Source organism: Rhopalosiphum padi, chromosome 4 (genome assembly GCF_020882245.1).
Source record: "Rhopalosiphum padi isolate XX-2018 chromosome 4, ASM2088224v1, whole genome shotgun sequence".
NCBI lineage: Eukaryota > Metazoa > Arthropoda > Insecta > Hemiptera > Aphididae > Rhopalosiphum > Rhopalosiphum padi.
Genome location: NC_083600.1, coordinates 31,041,957 through 31,063,465, shown reverse-complemented (window position 1 = coordinate 31,063,465; position 21,509 = coordinate 31,041,957). Strand labels below are relative to the sequence as shown.

At 28.2% G+C, this 21,509-nt stretch overlaps 1 protein-coding gene across 12 annotated transcripts in view; it reads left to right on the top strand.

Moving 5' to 3' along the window:
• The window catches only part of LOC132928448 (serine-rich adhesin for platelets-like), a 54,546-nt gene extending 42,121 nt beyond the window's left edge, over positions 1-12,425 (top strand). For all 12 annotated transcript variants that reach the window (XM_060993109.1, XM_060993111.1, XM_060993110.1 and 9 more), the window contains 10 exons: positions 14-109; positions 812-937; positions 999-1,100; positions 1,636-1,757; positions 7,834-7,944; positions 8,025-8,092; positions 8,163-8,256; positions 11,016-11,085; positions 11,165-11,252; positions 11,530-12,425. In XM_060993109.1, the coding sequence (XP_060849092.1) occupies positions 14-109; positions 812-937; positions 999-1,100; positions 1,636-1,757; positions 7,834-7,944; positions 8,025-8,092; positions 8,163-8,256; positions 11,016-11,085; positions 11,165-11,252; positions 11,530-11,620 (968 nt within the window). In that variant the 3' untranslated portion in view covers positions 11,621-12,425. The remainder of the gene's footprint in view (positions 1-13; positions 110-811; positions 938-998; positions 1,101-1,635; positions 1,758-7,833; positions 7,945-8,024; positions 8,093-8,162; positions 8,257-11,015; positions 11,086-11,164; positions 11,253-11,529) is intronic.
• The last annotated feature ends 9,084 nt before the right edge of the window (positions 12,426-21,509 follow it).

Below are 21,509 nucleotides of genomic sequence, written 5' to 3'. Positions count from 1 at the left end.
TTAATGGTTTTAGGAGATAATTGTGTCAAAGAAGTTAAAGATAAGAAATCACATGTTGTAGATATTCTCCCTGACAAAGACGATAAAGTGATTAATAGCTATCAACCAAGTGAGTTCTAATTTTAATTGTTATTTGTTTTACATTTATTTATATAAATCAAATTAATACTGTGTATAAACATATGTTTTTGAAGACATAAATAAAATAGTTTATTGCTTATACATACATTGTGATTAATATTACTATGTTAAATGTAGCTTATAACATGGAAAATGAGTTGAGTAGGCCATTAATTGTGTGTTCAAATTATACCATTAGAAAAATGACTTATTAATTATTATTTTAATATTTGTTGATTAAGTTGTGTTAAATTATTTATGTTTCTTAGTTTTTGTAATTTTCATTTTAATTTTGTTTTATTTATAAAATATATTTTTATGTAATAGTTTAGTACAATTAAACAAATTTGATTATTAATTTATGTATACTATTTATGTATAGTAGGTGATTAACAAAGCATAATGTGAAACATCAATGTTTTATTAATTAATAATTATTAAAATTAATGTTTTGTTTTCAATTTTATTTTCTACGGGAACAACTGTACTGTTCAATTAATATTAAATTAATAAAATATCAAGTAAATAATTCTTCTATATTATTCTATTATTATATTTCTTATTAAAATAAATAGTTACTTAGCCACTAAAAAATTCTGACATTGCAATTTACTGTATTCATATAGTAAGGTAGTTTTTAGGTTGATGAAAATGTATATATTTTTTGAATATTGTTCTTACTATATTTCAGTTTCTAAATCAAATATTTATCGTACATCCAATGGGAATTGGTCATGCGGAAGTGCCAGTTCATCAAACTCAATACCTTTGTCAAATCATCAAATAGAATCTAACGATGATGCACATACTTCAGATGGTTATTTTATTATTATATTATTTTTATTATATTTATTGATATATGTTCCATTTGTTTACAGACGATCAATATGTTAAAAACAGAAAAATTTCTAAAAACAATCTGGAATCTTTTGATGATGTAGACCGTAGTATTTTTGAAGCATTTGGATATGAAAAATTATGTAAGTTTCCTATAATATACTGTTCAATAACATCTTAAAATTAAGTATTAGACAACGATTTAGTCATAGATTTCTCATGTTTTATTATATTATAATTCATGGTTATTCAGTTATTTTTGTTTTTTTTTGTTTGTCCTCAACTATAGGTAATTTACAACTATGATATAATAATAAAATGTGATGGCTACTAATTTCTGAAATTTAATCATTTTTTTTTTTTTTTTGTACTTTTGTTAAAGCTCCATTTGATTTCTTTTATGTGAACGTGAACTAAAGAACTTTTTTTTTTTAATTATTGTAATTATATTTAATAAAGTATTAAACAAAAAATAATCATTGAAATTTAAATAGGATCTTATGTGAGTTATAATAAAAATGTTTACCATTGCATCACTAATTTCTAATTGCATTATATGTTTAAGGAAAATTCTATAATTTCAATTTCACTAATTAATATCGTTATGTATATTGTAATGTATAATTAAAATTGAAATCATTAGTTGTCTCAATTCCATTCTTTTGTGTACTTATTTAGATTCAAGAGCTGCAAAGGTAAAAGCTAATGAAGCAATATCGCAGATGAGTAAACCACTTATTAACAAAGATAAGAAAAATGATGCTACAAAACGATTGAAGAATGGCAAGAAGAGTAATGAAGTGAGTTTAAATTTAAATAGTTTATAGTTTTTAAAGAATTAATATAATTATATACATTAGGTATTTTTATGATTTTGAGAAAAGCGATTTCTTTGATTTTATAATGGTTTTATTTTGTGTATAGACATATTTTGTAGTGGAAAAAATTGCTAAATTTTCATATTTAATGTATTTAAAGAATTGAGATTAACTGAAATTATTATGCAAAACTAGTTTTTGAAGTAATGAAATAAGTATGTTTATTGTATTGTAACCATAAAACAGAATTTAATTATCAGAAATAAGAATCATAATTATTTTTATACACAGATCTTGCTACTTCTTTTAAGGCTAATTGATCTTGAAAGATCTGATTTCTATTAACATAGATTGTCTATTCAAAATAAGAAAGTAGGAGGCTGACTATTGCGCATGGGCGTTGCTTAACAACACAGCATTGGATTCGACAAACGGGTACCCGCGGGTGTTGTCTGACCGCCGCCCGACGTAAACTGGTCGCCGCCGAGTGTGTTTCTTATTTTGAATAGACTATAGTCACATAATAATTATTTGGTATAATATTCAATATTTTTTTTTTAATAATTCATTAAATTTTAAAGTATTTTTTTTTTGAAGAGTATAATTTATTACACATGACTTTATTTTTTTATTTTATGACTGTTATATTTTGCTTGTTATTTTAACCCGCGGAAAAACGTACTTGTATAAAATGTGTTATTGGGACAATCTAATTTGTTAACGTTAAGTTGGTTGACAAACGACTGGTTAAAATTGTGGTCAATATTCTTTATTAGTCTTAAAAATGAGATCACGATTTTTCGTTGGCGACGGTCAGACGACGCCTTCTGGCTTTTCCTCCACCAAGTTGGCCACCCAATACTGTTATTATTTTGAATAGGTTAAATCTGGTTTTATAGGTTGTGTTCATATACGTTTATGTATTGTACCTTAGTATAATTAAACATTCGTCTTGTTTTAGAGTTTTTTCAACTACGATAAATTAATCAGGTCTATGTTAGATATTTCTTTTAAATTCTTAAAATGAAATTGTGAATGAAGCTCTGAAAATTACTTAAGTATTTTTCTCGCGATAGCATCTACATCTACGTAGTAATAATATAAAATATAACAGGTAAAATTTATTTAATATTTATATTTAAATTTTCGGTTTTTTTTTTTAAAAGTGTTGTTTAATGTTTTATGAAAACTTTAATTTTAAACGATTGTGTATTTTCTGCTGTAAAATTATCGTTTTCTGCGCGACGGTAGAACTATTGGTTAGTGTGGTAATGATTGGAGTATCATTATTACGCTGGCAGTGATGGCGGTCGGTAAGCAGGGTCGGTTGTACGAACACCGAAGAGACCGCCGACCGGTGATCGTCTGCGTATTACTGCGCCAATCGCTCGGGTACTTGCGTTTGTCGCAGACTCCGGAAACAGGTGTCCATAGCCCATGATGATCATGTGGTGTTCGTATAGCCGGTAAAAATAACGGGGGTACACTCGTTGGACTGCGTCCGCGAATGTTTCTGATCGGTAGGTGAGCAGCGTGGCGTTCGCAAATATGACCGCCGCCTTAGCCAGGTGACCGTCTTCCAACAACTGTTCGCCTTTGCGCACTGACTGTACGAATAGGCCTGCCAGCCATTTCTGGACGTTGGTCTTGCCGGGCGTCGTTGGCTGCCGCCCCGAAGGCTCACCCACTGTGATGAACGAAACGCTACTGTCGTCGTGACCCATTTTCGTCGATCTGTATTGCGATCTATATTGCTTTGTATTATCCTCCTCCTCTTGATGCATTACTATTATTTTGCAGCTATTTAAAATAAATATTTCCACAAAATCATAGATTGCTTACAAATGAACAACGAATTGATATAATTAATGTAATTATTGGAGATATTATGGTGGAATTTTATTGTTTTTCGTTTTTTGTGGTTTGTTATTGTTGCTAAGATATTATTGTCAATATTTAAATATGGTACAGCTTGAAGTTGACGACGCGTTAGTTTTAGATCATTTTGACTAGAATAAATAAGTCACTTTGTTTTCGGTGGAAGTACAGGGGGGTGGTTTACGCAAAAACATACTATATGATATTATTATCTTCTAATGACCCAATAATATAAATGGATCTGGTAAGCTATTGTAACTTCTTTAGATGGGTCCTTTAAAATAAAACAGTTAACATCATATCTAACAGTAACTATAATATTGAAAATACCAGTTGTTTGTGGTTAACAATGTATAATCATGATAATACATTTTTACATTTCAATACTTCTGCTTCTAAGAAAAACGTCAGCTGTCAATTACTGTCAACAACTATTATTAATGATAATAATTTTATTTTATCCGATTAATAAGGATACAGCAAATTGACAATAAGTACTTTAAAGCAGTGGCGTATATAAGAATTATTTTTACTATGGGCCAATTTACTATGAACATAACTAGAAATATTTTAGGGAGCTGGGTGGTTTTAACTATGACATTATATAATAAATTAAGCATTTTTGAACACGATATAGACTATGTTTTGAGGAATCCACATGGAAACAATTAACTGATTTATCATCTAAATATTATGTTAAATTCATTTTTTATTTTATACAAATATTGAAAATTTTTTTAATATTTACGATGAATCATCATCAACGCCTCACAATCTATCGTATTCTTGTTAATTCCTCATAACGTTTTAACCTTTTAAAAAAAATTCCTTAGGTTCTTCAAATCAACCCCAAATAACAGGAGTTCTTTTTCTATTGTATTAGCTAAACCTTTTCCAGATACATCAGTTACAGGTAAAAATTTTAAAAATTCTTCCCTAACTTAATTTAATTTATCGTCTACATATTGGAGACATAAAGAAAACGGTTCAACCTTGCATATCTGAGGTTTCGTCTAAAAGAACAAAAAAAAACTTGGTTTTTTAATTCTACCAATTGTATGATTTTGAATAGTTGACACAATTAATGTTACGTAATTCATCTTGAAATAATTTGGGTTATTAATTTAACTCCTAATGTGAAACAAATAAACAATAACATTTTTATGAAAAATAACAACAACGATATGACGAGGTACCTACTACAAAAATACAGCGTTTTCTATAGTATGTGCGGTTGGTAACTCCGTCTCCTATCACCACCGGCAAATTAAAACCTGATATTTTAGGTAACGTTCATACGCCAAAGGCGAGTGCATTTCAAATGTATATGATTACAGATAAAATAAAATAATATTTTTCTGACACCATATAAGTGATACCTTGTGAAATTTAAAAAAAGCGTTAAAACCGTTAATAAAAATTTTTGTTTTCTAATATCCAGCCAACAGTTGTTGGTGTGTGAAGACTATCCTGTGTAATATCACCTCAAGGTAGGTGGTCACCAACCGCACATATTATGTTTGGTCATTACTATATTAACCCATGATAAATTTATGACATTTTTTAACAATGTAAATATAACAATAAACGGAAATCCATTTATAAAAATAGAACGTACCATCTACGTACTATATAAACATAAATACGGATACTCAGCTACGTCAAATTTTATCGAGTCCTATATTCCTATTATCCTGTGCCTTTATAATTTGACCATTTCAAACATGGACATGCCACCATGGTATCAGTCAGTAACGTAAAATAAATTGTATACCTCAAAAACAACGTAGGTATGGTCCATGGTTGACGTTAATGTCTTATGTAATATACTAATATAGTATAATATATAAAGTAATATGTATACAATTTATTAATTTCACTTTAAGTCTGAGTCAAGGGGTCATTACCCCTTTACATACGCCACCGCTTTAAAGTGAGCTATAAAAGTATAAAATTTAAAACACCGAGGGGCCCTTAACACTTGGGTATCTGTGTGTACCATCACACCTACACCGTAGTTGCAGTACAGGTTGAGGCGTGTGATTATAGTCGGCGACACGATGACTGGCGTGTGGCCGCCATCGTACCCCGAACCTCACCCACCGTGTAGATAGTGGTCTCATTCTATTATTGCGTTCCGGAACGGCGGCGGAGCAGCACGAATAATTGTATTTCGATAACCACTACAGTAAATAATCCGCTTGGATCGCGGCGGTCAGTCGCCTGTTTTCGTTTCACCGACTGTAGTATCACAGAATAACCAGAAGGGATACTTTTTGAGTTTAACACGGGTTCTTATAGATCACAGATTTGCTACACCTGTTGGAATATCGGTGTGGCCTGTAGAAAGATATTTCCCATTATTTTATTTTCCTAGCTAGACTGATATTCCAAATATTCTAAAGAACGCGATAACGTTTGTTATTGTTTACAAAAATGTATGCTGCCAAACTGTCCGAAGCTCTATAAAATTGGCAAATCAGTGTTACCAGACAAAATTAATTTTACATTTTTGTGATTTTATGGATACACTGATATTCCAATAGATTTGAACAGTATTTTTAAGTTCTCAGCCAGTGTCCCCTTCTGGTTATTCTGTGATAGTATTAAAATACAAGCTTGTTTGGTGTACCATCTCAGTATTATATAGTGAATAATATGATATTGAATGCCGTCATAAATTATGGCACAAATAACAAAATAACCAAACGATACATTATAAACGGTGTATTGGATAAATTAGTCATGTTTAAATATTTAAAAAAAATGTAGATTTTTGTATGGTTATTATATATTATTAAATGCTGAATTAAGTTTATACTGAATGATATAATGATATATAATGAATAAACTACTAAAAAAAACCACGTCCCGTGACGGGGACACCTAGCAAATGTGGAAGATTAAATAACGTTTTCTGGAAAGTATATTTAAAATTAAGTGATTATGTAATAACTTTTAAATCCAGTTCATAAAACTATTGTGTTTTTTGTCATGTATATATATAATAGTTAAAAAAATATACAAAGACATTACAAATATACACTTCAACCATACAAAATACTTATAGAAATATAGAAACATATTTATAAAATACAATTATATATTAATTGTATATTTATTAGAATATACAGTTTATATATCGATGCTTCACTCAAATTAACACACTGTGTTTAAATTCAGTAGCGTTGCGGTAATCCAAATATAGACTAATCCCAAAGAAGCGGTAATCCAAATAGCTTCGAATGTACATCTCCACCGTTCTATTATTATACTCATGTATACCAATAAAATAATCATAACGATTATCACGACTGCATATCTACGTGTACGTCGATAACAATTATTAGTTATGAATAAAGTATGACATTTATAGTGATCGTTGGTTAAAAAAAAACGTTTTAAATTTAAATTGCAAGTTAATTTTGTAACAAAAACATAGGTAATTTGAATGACTCCTTACTTACCATAGTGAATCCGACAGCTATAAAAATCCTATTATTAACTGATAAATATTTTAGTTGACCTTGACATTTTGCTGTATGATCGGCGTATAGGCAGGCGGAGGTTCGGCATGGTGTTGTAACCGTAAAGTCATTTTAAATCCGTATTAAAACGTGTTTTATTATGTTTCTATTTGTGAGCCTTCACTGCCAACATCATGCTGAGCCTCCGGCAAAATGTTAACAATCTCGATAAGCTGTTTGACTTTCGCAGTTTCGCTTATAATATGTTCCATGCTCCAATTCCCTTCGTTACTATATGCGCATCAAAAGCAGTGTACGGTTAAGAGAAGGAATCGCCGACCGAGGCGGATTGAGCCGACGAGCCACGTGGTGCGTCGTCATGCTAATTATCGGTTTCATTTCCGTACCGCGCCATAAAATGTTTGACATTAAAAAATAATCTTCTCATAGTTTAGAAAAAAAATTGTTTGGAAATGTTGATTCATATTTAAATGCTAGTAAAGTTAATAAATTATTTCATTTTTAAAAAATATGATAATATATTTAAATTAAGTACATTCCAATTATTAACTAAAATATTGAGAATAGATTTGTAGTTATTAGTCTATGATCCCCATATTAATAGGTTATCTAATAACACATTGATTACTATTGAAAAGACAATTCTATTGCTTATAATTTATAAATGGTTCATAATTTATTCTATTTTTCAGTATGATCCGTGGTTTGGAATGTTGACACTTGATGATTACAACGTTAAGTTGCCCAAGTTTGCTCAAGAAATATTAATTATAGATAAACATATGCTTGAAGATGATCGTTGTGTAAGTGTAATTACTATAAAAAATTAAAACTGGTAATAATTGATAAAACTTAAAATTATTTGATATTATTATTTTATTAGATTTCAATTGTACCTTCATACATAACTGTATTCAAAATTATAAAGGATTATGTATTTACAACAAATAAGTTAGTATATAAATTATTTTTTATTTAATATAACTACTATTTTTTTTAATAAATACTTATTATATTTCAGGTGCGTAGAAATGGCAATCATTATTTTAGAAGCTTTTAACTGTTCGTTGTATTTGTGGTTGTTACATCCGCTTGAAAGGCCTAAACATGATTATGTAAGTTTTTTGTTTTTATTTGTTCACCTTACCAGAAAGCATAGAACGCTTCACAAAGAACAAAATGTTGTTCAAATAACAGAATACAATAAAAATAATAACCGAACATAAGTGGCGAATAATTTGTTTTGTAAATAATAAATAAACATTTAGTGTTAATTTAATTAACAAAGCTTATATTTCAAATTGTGGTGAATTCTATTATTATTTATCACTAGAGTGTGGATTAATATGCATTAAAAAAACTGAGTGGCATTTGGGGACTACTGTATATTTGTATAGCAATTTTGCAGTTACGTATAATGCAATTATAACTATTTATTTATGTATGATATAAATTCAAGTTACATTTTTTCTGAGCGCGGTGATCGAAAAAATTATTTTTATTAAATAAATAAGTTAATATAGTTTGAAATATTTTAATTTAATTTTTTTTTTTGTCGATGATGGTAGATAAACACCGTACAAAAATATTTTATTTGAGATTTTTTTTTCTTAAACAACGGATAAGACTAAATAACAAAAATGATAACGCAGCATGTATCAAACACTGTGTAATAACCCCAGATATATATACTAAACTATACTCCGGCCCACGAGAGTCCGACCGTAAACCGTGCAGCGCATCAATACTGACGCAGGCGAGGTCTGCTGGCTGAATTTTCTCCTACCATGGTGCCATTCTTACTACTTGGCAACGTGTATACAGCGGCGATCGTTGTCGACCAGCTTCCAATCGGTATGGTTCAGTATATGGGAGGGGGGCCGATGCGCAGCGATGAACAAGTTTTTACGGTCGGACTCTCGTGGGCCGAAGTATAGATAGCCGACTATTTTCAATAAATGAAATCGGCCGCCATGTATAGGTTGGACAATATTTACAATCTGCTATCAATATAATGGTATGTGATCAAGTGATAGTAACTGAAACGAATACTAACATAGAATTAATCTAAAATCGTTAGAAATTAAAAATTTAGCTATTTTAATGCAATAAAATAATAAATAATGTAAAATACGTAATGATAAAAGGGCAATAGGTGCTTATTTTTCTAATACTAATTTCATAATACTCAAGTACTATTCAGTAACGTAAATTTATGAAATGTGGAACACCATAATGTGAATGAATCAAAAAAGTATATAAGTATAAAAATATTCTAATATATATATATACAATTTTAATTTTCGTCTAATATTTCCAAAGGGCATATGTAAACTGTGCCCAAATGACCTTTTTTTTCATAAACTGCGCCTAAATTTGTATCTATGTTAAAAAGGTAAAATGTAAGCTGCGCCGCGTTTGTAAATTATACAAAACTTTTAACTTATTAAAGTAAATCTATGATGTGTACTTTTTTGATCAAAATGTATTTTTGTCCAAAGCCATAGTATTTATAAAATTACTAATACGTTATCAAATAACTATTGCGGTATACGATAACTGATGATTATCACTACATCCGGCATAGGTCTGCTAGTACTTTAATCAGTGAAGTCGCGATGGCCGAAAAATTCGTACCACAGCGCGAAAAGAGCTTGAAAATAATTTCAAAATTTAAATTTCATAAAATAAATCGGCCTAAGTTCAAGGGAAAACTTGCACAGCATTTTTAAAAACGGTAGATGATGACGATAGAATCACTGAATAAAATTTAAACCATATTATAATATGGCTGTAATGAACAAAGTATAAATAAGAAATGTTATTATTTGTCTTAATATTGTACTTTTTAAAATTATATATATTTTTGATTTTTATTTTTTAATTTTGTTCTATTAACTGTTAAAAATTTTACCACGGCGCAGTTTAAATGTCACTTTTTTATACTCGATATAAACACGGGCGCAGTTTACAATCGCCGTTTCCAAGAATCAAGTGTTTTTATATTTTTAAATTTATAACATCCTTTACATTAGTGGTAGAGGAGGGGGTCGCACTAGAAAGAATATTATAGTATTTCTTCACCAGGATCATACCATCTGGTAACACTGGTTCGGTTCGCCGCGCGGTAGACAGAGAGGGGGAGCTTAGCGCTTACGGTCACACTTTTTCGTTACGAAAAATTGTTTTTCAGTCACCACGCCGCCCGCGATAAAAGCTATGCAATAGCTTAAAAAGTTAAATAAAAGGATTTAAGAGATGTAATTTTGTAATAAGTAGTTAAAATCTTATTGTATCACGAGATACGCTTTAAAATTTTTGTATTTTTGAAGGAGCACACAACACAAAAAATAAGTTTTTTTTATTCGTAAGAATATTCAATTATAAGAATAATGGTATAGGTTTTACAGTTCTACTCACATTATCCAATAAGTTATGAGCATTTGAAAAAAGACGTGTGACGTCATCGGGCTTTACTCGTCGTAATTGCCTATCTTATACGTGTAAAAGTCTCTTGTTTCAAACAACGATTTACCAACATAAACATTTTATTTTTTAAATTTAATTTACGTATAAATTTGTGGTTTTATGTATTTGAGATGATACAAGTATCAGAATTTCAATACAACGTTTAGTTTTTTAAATATTAAAAATAGCTTGATTAAGATTTTAAATATTTAAAAAAAGTATGTTTAAAGTTGCTAGAAATTATAAATAGAAGATTATGCTCTTAGGTATACTTGACATACTTATATACAATTTATTCGTCTAATAAATAACAATTAAAACAAAATTACATTTAAATTAATTAAGATTTAGCTTTGATGACCAGAGTTCCGCTAAACTTAAAATTAATTTTTGTCTATTGTTTCAGGTTTTAAATAACAATACTGGCATATCTATGTGTCACATTTATGGACTTCCTCACTTCCTCAGATTTATTAGTAAGTATATTTTTTTAAATCATATCTACACATTTATTAGTAACTTTTTTTAATATATGTACAACATGAATCTTTACAGTGAAACTACCCAAACTTTTCCACTTGGTGAAGGATGTCTTAGATAGCTTTGTACCTAACGCTGTTGAATTTATTAGAGGATTACTCCAGTAAGTAGAATAAGTTATTATTTATAAGTAATTTTACCTATATTACTAAATTATATTTATATTCAAAGTAATCCATGCATTGCAGTTCAAATTTTAAACTTTAAATTAAATATAAATCATGCAAACAAAATGAGTATACAACATAAAATTGTTTAACCTTTTATAAAATATAAATACAAAACTATGAATTTGCATTGTGGGTTTATGTTTAGTGTCAACATTTTTTTCATTATGTTTTATAAGTTTTTTTTAATTGTTTATTATTGTATTTTTCCAGCTATATAGAGCAACAGCATGATAAACAACAATATTTGATTGATTATGATTGTATAATGCCCCATGAATACCGAAAGGCATACTATGTGTAATTTTTCTTAGAATTACATAATTGGCCGTAAATATTTGTTGTTCATTGTACATACCTAGATAATAGTTAATTACTCTGTAACTTTTTTTTTTTTTTACATGCATTATAATGTATTATTTTTTTTACCATAGTGTTATTACTTATTATTATTTGTTGAGTATAAAATAGGTTACTTTTTTAATATGAATTTAAATTAATATTTATTGTTTCCAATAAAAGCATTTTTCTATTGTAATAAATATTTTCTAATAATTTTCTACTTTGTTAGTATAATACTTATATAACTTATAATTTACAGTAAAATTAATTTGTATACATTTTTTTTGCGAATTTATACTATTAGTAATATTTATTTAAGTAATAATATTTGTTAACATATTAACTAAGTTATATTTGAGTACAATTAATTAATGGGATTTAAATATGTATTTATCTTATGCATGTCATATCTTAGTATTCTTATAAAATTTATTATATCTTGAATGTATCTGCAAAGAGAAGGGTTTGTTCTTAAATAGATTATAGGTGAAAAATGTTTTCCACTATTCTATTTTAATTCTTATTTTTCTTCTCTTTTGTAAATTAAACTATCAAATATTATATTCAATTAATTGTACCCAACCATTATAATATGACTTGTGTAAGTGTTAAAAAGTTCACCCGGTTACGAGACTGACGATGTTTTATGTTATTAAAATGTATTTCTTATTATGAAAGTATTCAGTAATTGTATTAGACTAAATGTTAATTTATGTATTTGTAAATTGACTTTGTTTACCATTAAATAAGTTATTATCCTGTGTAAATATTATAGTGTGATTTATTTTATAGCTTTATGATTATTCATCTAAAAAAATGTGATGCATTTAAATAACGATGGGGATTTTCAAATGTAAAAATCATTTAGAATCTTTTACTATTATTAAAAACAATATAATGGGCAATAATCTAACAACACTATTCTTTTGCAGTGTTGTATCTGAATAATCTAAATTTTATTTGGGTTACTGGTTCTCGAGGATACATTTAGGTGTTTGGACCACTAGAATTAAATAAATAATAATAATAATCATTTAAATAAACGTTTATTTATTATTTACTAGTTATAACCATTATTATTCAAGTTTATGTTTATACCTTATAAAGAGTGATTCTTTTATCATTATAGCTTAGCTATATTGTCTTTTATTTTTATATATTTCTATATTGTAATACGTATTACTATTTTTTCTACCCCATTTATCAATAAATTTTTGTAAGCCAATGTTTTTGGATAAATTTTTATAATTTAATTTTGTTGAAGTTGTAATGGTTTTAACGAATTTCAGGATAAACTACCCCACACCAAATATCTATATTGAAAAATCGCCCGATATAAAACTAAATATATATTTTGCGTTATATTTAAATACAAGATATTACCTTATAAGTTTCATTTTATACATTTTAATATTCTGATACCGTATGGAGATATTAGGTAATCCATTTATTGTTGTGTAAGAAGCAATAAGAAGCTACTAGACTACTAGAAAAACGATTTAATACTCACAAACCATTCAGAATTAACACTTCAACCTTGCATGGAAATCTCTGCAGAAAATTTAGCAATTAATTTAAATAAGCTGATTGACAACAAATCATCACATGAGAGAGGAAATTATGTTATCGTAGTCAGAAACCAAACCGTTTTGGCTTCACTCTTATTAAAACAATAGAAAATCATATTCAAATAAAAATTCTTCAATTAGATTAGCTGATACATGAAGACTTCAACGAAATAAATATAATAGTTACTAGAAAATCTTACTGATGATATCAGAATAAGAGTTTTGCAACAGGAAGCTTTTTGCTTGGACCAAATAAATTCTGATGAAAACTTATTATTGTCCAACTGTTACAAATATTCTAATTTATTCTTTTTAAAGAAAGATAACATAATTGCAATGACAGCAGTAGCTCATAATAAGATTAGATCATTTGAAGTGGTGTGCCAAATTAACAAGAAATGATATCGCCTATCTCAAAGATATAATAAGAAATAATGGAATAAAAGGATACCCTATAGTACTTCCCTAAAGGAAGTATCCAGTGTTTCATTGTGGATTTATCCTCTCTAGTTATCTCCAAGAAACCAAATGTTAACGGGAAAGTTAATAAGTATCGAGTATATGGGAGTTAATTTGACAAAATAACCCTTTTTCAAGTATAACAGAATTTTGTACCTGTTGACAAAATTAAAATATTATGGCACTAGTGCTTATAAATCCTCTAGATCTATAAAAGACAGCTTTTACCACGGACAAGGATCACAGGTTAAGATCACAGAGTTCCTACGCATAGCTTTTGGTATAAAAGGTGTATCCGGGGCTTTTTAAAAACTTATCAACAAAATAATTTTAGGATTTAACGGTTAAGAAAATTATTTGAGATCAACCGCAGTAACTTACAAACATTTTTTAAATCTTAATCGGTATAACTTAAAACTTCAGTAATTGGAGTGTGAATTCTTGAGAAAAAACTTTTTTCAACCATCGAATTATTGATAAAGGATTTGATCAGGACACTCAGAAAACTGACTGTATTCAGATATTTTCGGTTCTCAAAAATGTAGGGAAATCAAATTGTTTTAAGGATTATAAGGTTGCCTGTTTAAAGAATTATTGACAGATTGAAATACCACTTATATTTTATTAAAAATGGATATTATAGGTATTGTAATTTTTGTCAACAACCTTCTGAAACGCTAAATATATTTGTTTAATACTAACTCAGATTCTACAGTACCTGGACTTTTTAAAAACGTTTAATCTCGTATGTGATACAAGCAATTATGCTGTCAGTTGTGTTCTTTCTCAAAAACCTATCGACAGAGACCTGCTGATAGTATATACCAGGGGCGTCATTTCACATTTTTTCATGGGATGCAAAACCAATATTGAAAATCTATTCAATCTATTATCAATAGTAATATATAGTAATACCAGTCACTCGCATGGTATAGTCATTCCATGAATTTTTTTCAACACAGTTTTTGTGTAAATGTAGATCATTTTATTGAAATTATAGTATAAAATAAATAACAATAATTTCGTTCATGGGATGCATTTGTACACCCTTGCATCCCACAAATGACGCCATTGGTGTATACAATCAGAATCTTTACTAGCGGATATAAACTATAAAACGATTGGATGAAGTGCTCAGCATAGTTTTGAAACACAAAATCTTTAGATATGGTCGTCTTCAACAATTAAATATTATGATCTACTTTATATATGTTTGTGTTTCATTTCAACTTGAATGATCCTGTTTATGGATTTAAACTCTAATGATTGCAATTGGAAAAATATCTATGTATGATTGTCTCCAATCCTGGAATCAGCAATACTAATGAAAATTCCTAAAATAGAATTCCTCTAGTGACAGATTCTCAAAATGTATAGACGTTTTAGAATTCAGAACTTTCAGAAACCCTTTAATTTTCATATTCTTTAGATTTTATTCCATAGAATTCAAAGTAGGTACTATCCCAAGATAAGTATACTGCATTTTTATTAACTGACTTCAGCTTAAAGGAATTAAATACAAACACTTTTGAGAAATCTTTTTGATAGTGAACCTCTGGCATATTGTAACGGGTCATACGACTCATACCCATAACAATACGAAAACAGTCCTCAGAATTATACAATAGCGAACAGCCAATCACAACGCAGCGAACCATGCACACCCGGCTACATCGATATATAAAACAAAAACTATACATACAACAAGACAGGGATGGCAACACCACCACAAGTTAGGGATAAATATGACATAGTCCGAGATTAGTCAAATAACGACTGTTACCGTCAAATCTGTTCGTAGGCACAAACGGACAACCGAAGAACGACATGTTTACTAGTCGGTACGGACAATAGTACTTATCTCGGCAATATTCGTCGGAAAGCTATCTTTTTCGGTTTCATTTCTTCACAAATTTTAAATTGAAATATAACTAAGATCCTAAACCAAAATACAACACAGGTATGGCTATTACAAAGCCTATAGAGTGCTAAGAAACTCTGCACGGAGTGGTGGATTAGTCAAGTCGGTTATAATAACCGGGTTATTCACACCTAGGATGTGTTCTGGATGTACTCAAATGGAAAACTTTTCCGCTAAATGCTGCGTGAATTAACTTTTAAGATAAAGCTATTGAAATAATCGTTTTTAAGTAACCTTAAATCAACTTGGCAATATGAATACGAACTTTAGAAACGGATATTATCATATGTTATAATCGTATTATAAAAATTAAAAGTAGTTTAAATGGTAAAATTTTAGTAAAACTCAATTAATTATAAGTTATTATATAAATTTATCACACTTCTGCTGAAATTTAATGTTAACTGTTCAAACGGTTTTTTAATATTCAATTCATATCCATGTTGGACGGATGGTCATTAGGTCCTGCCACTTGCCTTATAATACCAAAAAATTTCTAAAAAAAACAATGGTAATTAGTAATTACTTTGGTATTATATACATTTTATCTAATATTTATTAATTAATATTTTTTTCTTTATATTAATGATGGATCCAAATTTACTTCTAAACAGTCTTGGTTTAATTTAGATGTTAAGACATATGCAAATCCACATTCATTGAGCAAATATTCTACCAAGTCTATTGTTGATTTAATCGTGATTTTTAGGCCCTCTACGGTTTGTTTGGTAAGAAACATATCATCTGTGATAAGTTTATTTCTTAAATTTTGCTCCCAATCATTAAGCCACACTAAAGTGTCTTTTAATACCTTAAATTAAAAAAATATAGTATCTATAGCCGTGGGTGAAACCAACTAGCTGGCGCGCTCTAGCCTTGGCTGGCCCGAACAACATTATTTGTTCTGTGTATCATTAATTCATTAGTTTAAGTTGACACGAAAGTCCGAAAGTGTATCTTTTAACATTGATTAACCACAAGGAACTAGGAAGACTATTCTTCATTTAACTTAGTAATATGGGAGACATGTATTCAATTAAACTCGTAACTCTTAGTTCTTACAAACAATGCTAAACAAACCAACAAATTCTATAAAAAATTAACTCTAAGTTGTGTGTGTTGTCTTTATTTTAAAAGCCATGTCACAGATTCAGTTATATTAAAACGACGTGTCGCCAAAACGTGTATACGTGTAACGGCCAAGAAAATGAGCTATTAAAGGACTATCCAATTCAAACATTTTCTCTGGCTTAAATTATATTACATAGGTACTACGACAAAAAAAATGATATCACTAAAATTCGTTTGTGACAATCCGTTCGCTAGTTATGGTGAATTTTGACATTGCTCGTGACCGTCACGAATTCGTTTGCCGCGTCAGTGGCCATAATATAGAATACACGACAATATTTATCTATTTTGTGTTTAACGTAAAATAACTGCCAATGAACTTATTTTTTTCGAATAAATTTATCAAAAGTATCTCATAATAAGTAACTCATAATTTCTATTCGTATAATTATATCACATTTCCGTTTAATATTAATGAAATGATTACAATCATATTATAAATTATAATACACCACTGTCATAACTCATAAGAGTACTGCTAGATAATAATAATATTATGCCAATGCCATGAGTTATATACATAGTAAATAAAATCCATGTATTAGCTTAGCCTCATTTAAAATGTCTAAAAAGTTTTTTTTATCAGTACGTTTACAACGGAGTCTCGTTGATTATTATTGGTGTTAAAGAGTTGGATGTAATTCGTATTTGACGCGATTAAAAGTTAAATCTTAAACTAACTATATAAATTACGCTAAGCTATTTTTGGTTTACAAAAAATTCTCATCTTCTTGACCGGTGTCTGTACATACCGTACTGTATATAATATTGTATAACATAACTAGGTATCTGTTTATCTATACATTCTATAGAATCTATACTGTACTTGGAATATTTTTTTTATAACTGTTTGAAGTTTAAATTTTGCATAACATTTTTTTAAACGGAAAACATAGTTATTACTTTCTGGCTAAAAATTTATAAAATTTTGAATTTAAATACCAAAGACTTGAAAAAATGTAATTAATAATTCTTCATAGGAGTTTCATATTTTTAAAAATTAAGTAGGTTTAACAGACAACACTAGAATATATTTACTATAATTTGATTATTAAATTATTTAAATTATCAATTTATAAGCAGTTAACTTAGTGTATTGCATAGATAAATATAATATATTAATAATGTAATGAGTGTATTGTAATATTTGACTGGGATAGGAAATGTTGAAAAATGATTCCACCCCACATATCATAGAAATGATTATCCATCGACATTACTCCAACGTCGTTCTTCAACGACGATAAAATAATAATAATAATACATTATTTATTCATTATTTTTTATTTCATTTTATAAACCGTACTGATCGGTCGTCATAGTGTTATATTATGTTTATGGTATTTACTATTACTCACGATTTAATATTTACTAGGCATTTTGACGGTCATATCGAATATTCGAAATCGAAAACGAACACTGCTACTGTTTAATCGTCTCGTTCGCTCCGTAATTTTCGTGTACTTTACAAACGCGCAAATAATACGAACGAACATTCAATACGTGCATATTAATTAATATTCACAAACCTGATATTTTGAAATCGAAATGGACAATTTCGAATTTACTTTTCTTCGTTGGGTAAGTCAGTCGAATGTTAATAGTGTTTTTTCTCATCTTTTAGGGTCAAAATTGATAATTTGAATTTAGACAGAATTCATATAATCTAGACTCGGAAAAATAAGTTTTCATTCTCGCTATACATATACGTAATAACATATACAATTATTTGTTTTTATTGAGCCTATAATTGATTTTTACTATTTTATGCATACCTATTATACCTACATAAGTACTTGGCATAAATACCTGCACAACCTTAACACAATACTGATATAATAAAAGTTATAAAACACAACAGTCATATTACAATAATGTTTTGGCTACTAAGTATAATAGTATTCTAATATCCCCTCTTCAACGGGCTTTCGTCTCTCGAACCCTACGGATTTAAGTTCTGTTTATTTTTTCGAGGTCTCGGGGACTCGACCCTGGTGTGTAATATTAATACTAAGAGATCAGGGTTACCTTATTGAAGTAAGCACATAGGTATAATATATATAAATATATAATATAATATATGACAGATATATAAATATAAATGGTTCACCGATCCGGGTAGATTATGACGTGCCGTGAGTGTGGATCGTTGATGGGGCCGTCGGATCGTCGCGGAGTCGATGTTGCTGTTGTCGTTGTTTCCGTGTCGCACACACTCTCCTCACACACCGCCTCGGTCACAATTATATACCCCGCTGCCGTGTGCCTAAAACCCTTGGTCAGCAGTCGGCTGCGATCGCTATTCCTCACACTCAGCATATTAGGTAGCGGGTGCCTTACTTAAGGAATAATGTACAATGCCGATAGACGGCAATCGTTACAGTATAAACTAATCAATTTATTTAATTTTCAAATCAATTTAAATTTTATTAATTGTTGTTTCTGATTTGCGTTGCTGATCTTATTTTATATAATATTTACTTAATTAATTTAAAAAAATTGTCTATACAAGACTAAGAAGTCCTCTTTTTACACTAAAAATAAACATTAGAGGCGTATATTTCCGTTACAGCTAGTTTATACACAAAATATGTATCTAAGGTAAAGAAATGCAAATTCAGTGATAACTTGATTTTGTCAAACATTGAGTATGTTCCCTTTTTGCAATTAGTGATTCATATAATGTTATTTGATAAAAATTATAATTTATAAATTATAAAAAAATTATATACCAGTTATCTTTATTATATAATATTATATTTAATAATTTTCAGATATGTTTGTTTGACGAATTTAAAGACAATGAATACTCAAATATAAAAAATCTAGTATCCAGTACATCGTTTAAACAATTTGTTGATAATGTGTAAGTATTGTATTTCATTTATTATATCTAAAACACAATACCAGATAACTCAAAATACTAATATTTTTTTTATATAACTTTACTACAATATTAATTTATATTTGCTTACCATTTTATTCAATTTAACATAAGTACTAATGCCAAGTTGTATAAACAATCACAAACATTTAAGGAATCAATAATGTGATAATGATCTCTTAAAAATAATTTAATGGACCATACAATTTTAATGAACAAAATTAATTGAATTGATTTTTCTATGCAACTTGGCAATATTGTATTACTAATTAAAATATATTATTATAAAATATTAAATATATTTTGATTTTTTTAATTTTATAGATTTTGTTTAAAATGTTCTTCAACTTTGAGCACAGAAAATACTGAAGTTTATAACACTATAAAAGGTACTTTTATAATTTTAAAGTGATTTTTTTTTTATATTAACATTAAAAAAAATTTAAACAGTGAACTATTGTGAGTTTGAAGTACAAAAGTATGAAGAATTATACAATGAAGAAAATTATATTTATACTTGTGTCGTGGTTTTACTACATGCATTATTAAAATGCACAAATGACAAATACAGAAATCAGTTGAGTGAAAGAATGGATAATGAAGATCAAGAATTACTAGCAAATTTCTTAAAAGCTACACAATCCTTATTGTTCACAAAACAAAATATTTCTGAAGCACTTATGTTAATAAGTGATTCTAAGCATACTTCTATTAACGTTTCAGGTAAACCTTGATTTTTATATATATTTTTAAATTTAAATTTATTTGTTGAAAGTAATAATTGTATTTGGTATTATATAGGTATAGAAATATGTTCAAATAACAACACACCAATCAGATCAAAATCAATGCGCCGAAGCTATTTACAAGAATTCTGTGAGGTAATACTAACATTTATAAAATTAATTGACCGCTTTTTAAAGTGTTTTCATAATGGTATTTATAAATTTATGTTCAACCTTCCAAATTGTGTGTTTTGAGTATTAATATTAGAATAAATTAGGTTATTATCAAACTTTAAGATAAAGACGCATCTATGTTCTCCCTTAGGTTTTTGCTATATTTATATTTTTAAGCTAGCTATGTGAATTTTTAAATTGTAATTTATTATATATTCAGAACTTACTAAGTACCACATATAGTATTATTATTTGCTATTTTATGTAAGACGGATAAAACATAGTGGAGTCCAGGAAAATATTAATATCAGATATTTGGTCCATAGAAATTATTAACTATAGTACATTTTGGTCTCCAGCATATTTTAATTATCGAATATTTGTCACCCAGTTTTTTTTAATGATACTGGATATTGGTTGGTGATAAACAATAAATGATACTATATGTGTTTAATATTATTTATAAGTCTATATACATATATCAAATACCTAATTTAATAAATTTTTTTTAGTCACCAAAATCACAATGTTTAATAAATCAAGAGAAAGAAAAATATATTACCAAACTTACTGAAGATTATAAAAATGAATGTGAAGAAAACTATAAGTTGGCTGAAAATGTCAAGTATCAAAAGATCTTAATACTGAACTAAGTAAGCACTAAAAAATATAATTTAAAATAATAGCAGTTAATGTTTAATTTTAAAGTAAATTGTACTAGGTTAATTAGAATTAATTTAAAAATTATTATTTATTAGTATATATTCAATGGCTTATTATATTTTTTTCATAATACATAAATTAAAAATAGTTAATTGTTTTTACTTTAATATATATGTATATATATTGAGTTTTACTTACAATTTATAATTTAGGCAATAAATTAGAAGATAAAGATAAAATAATACAACTACTGAAAGATGAAATCAAAGAAAATAATAAAACAGATAATACATTAATTATAAAAAAATTAAATAGAGACAAAATAG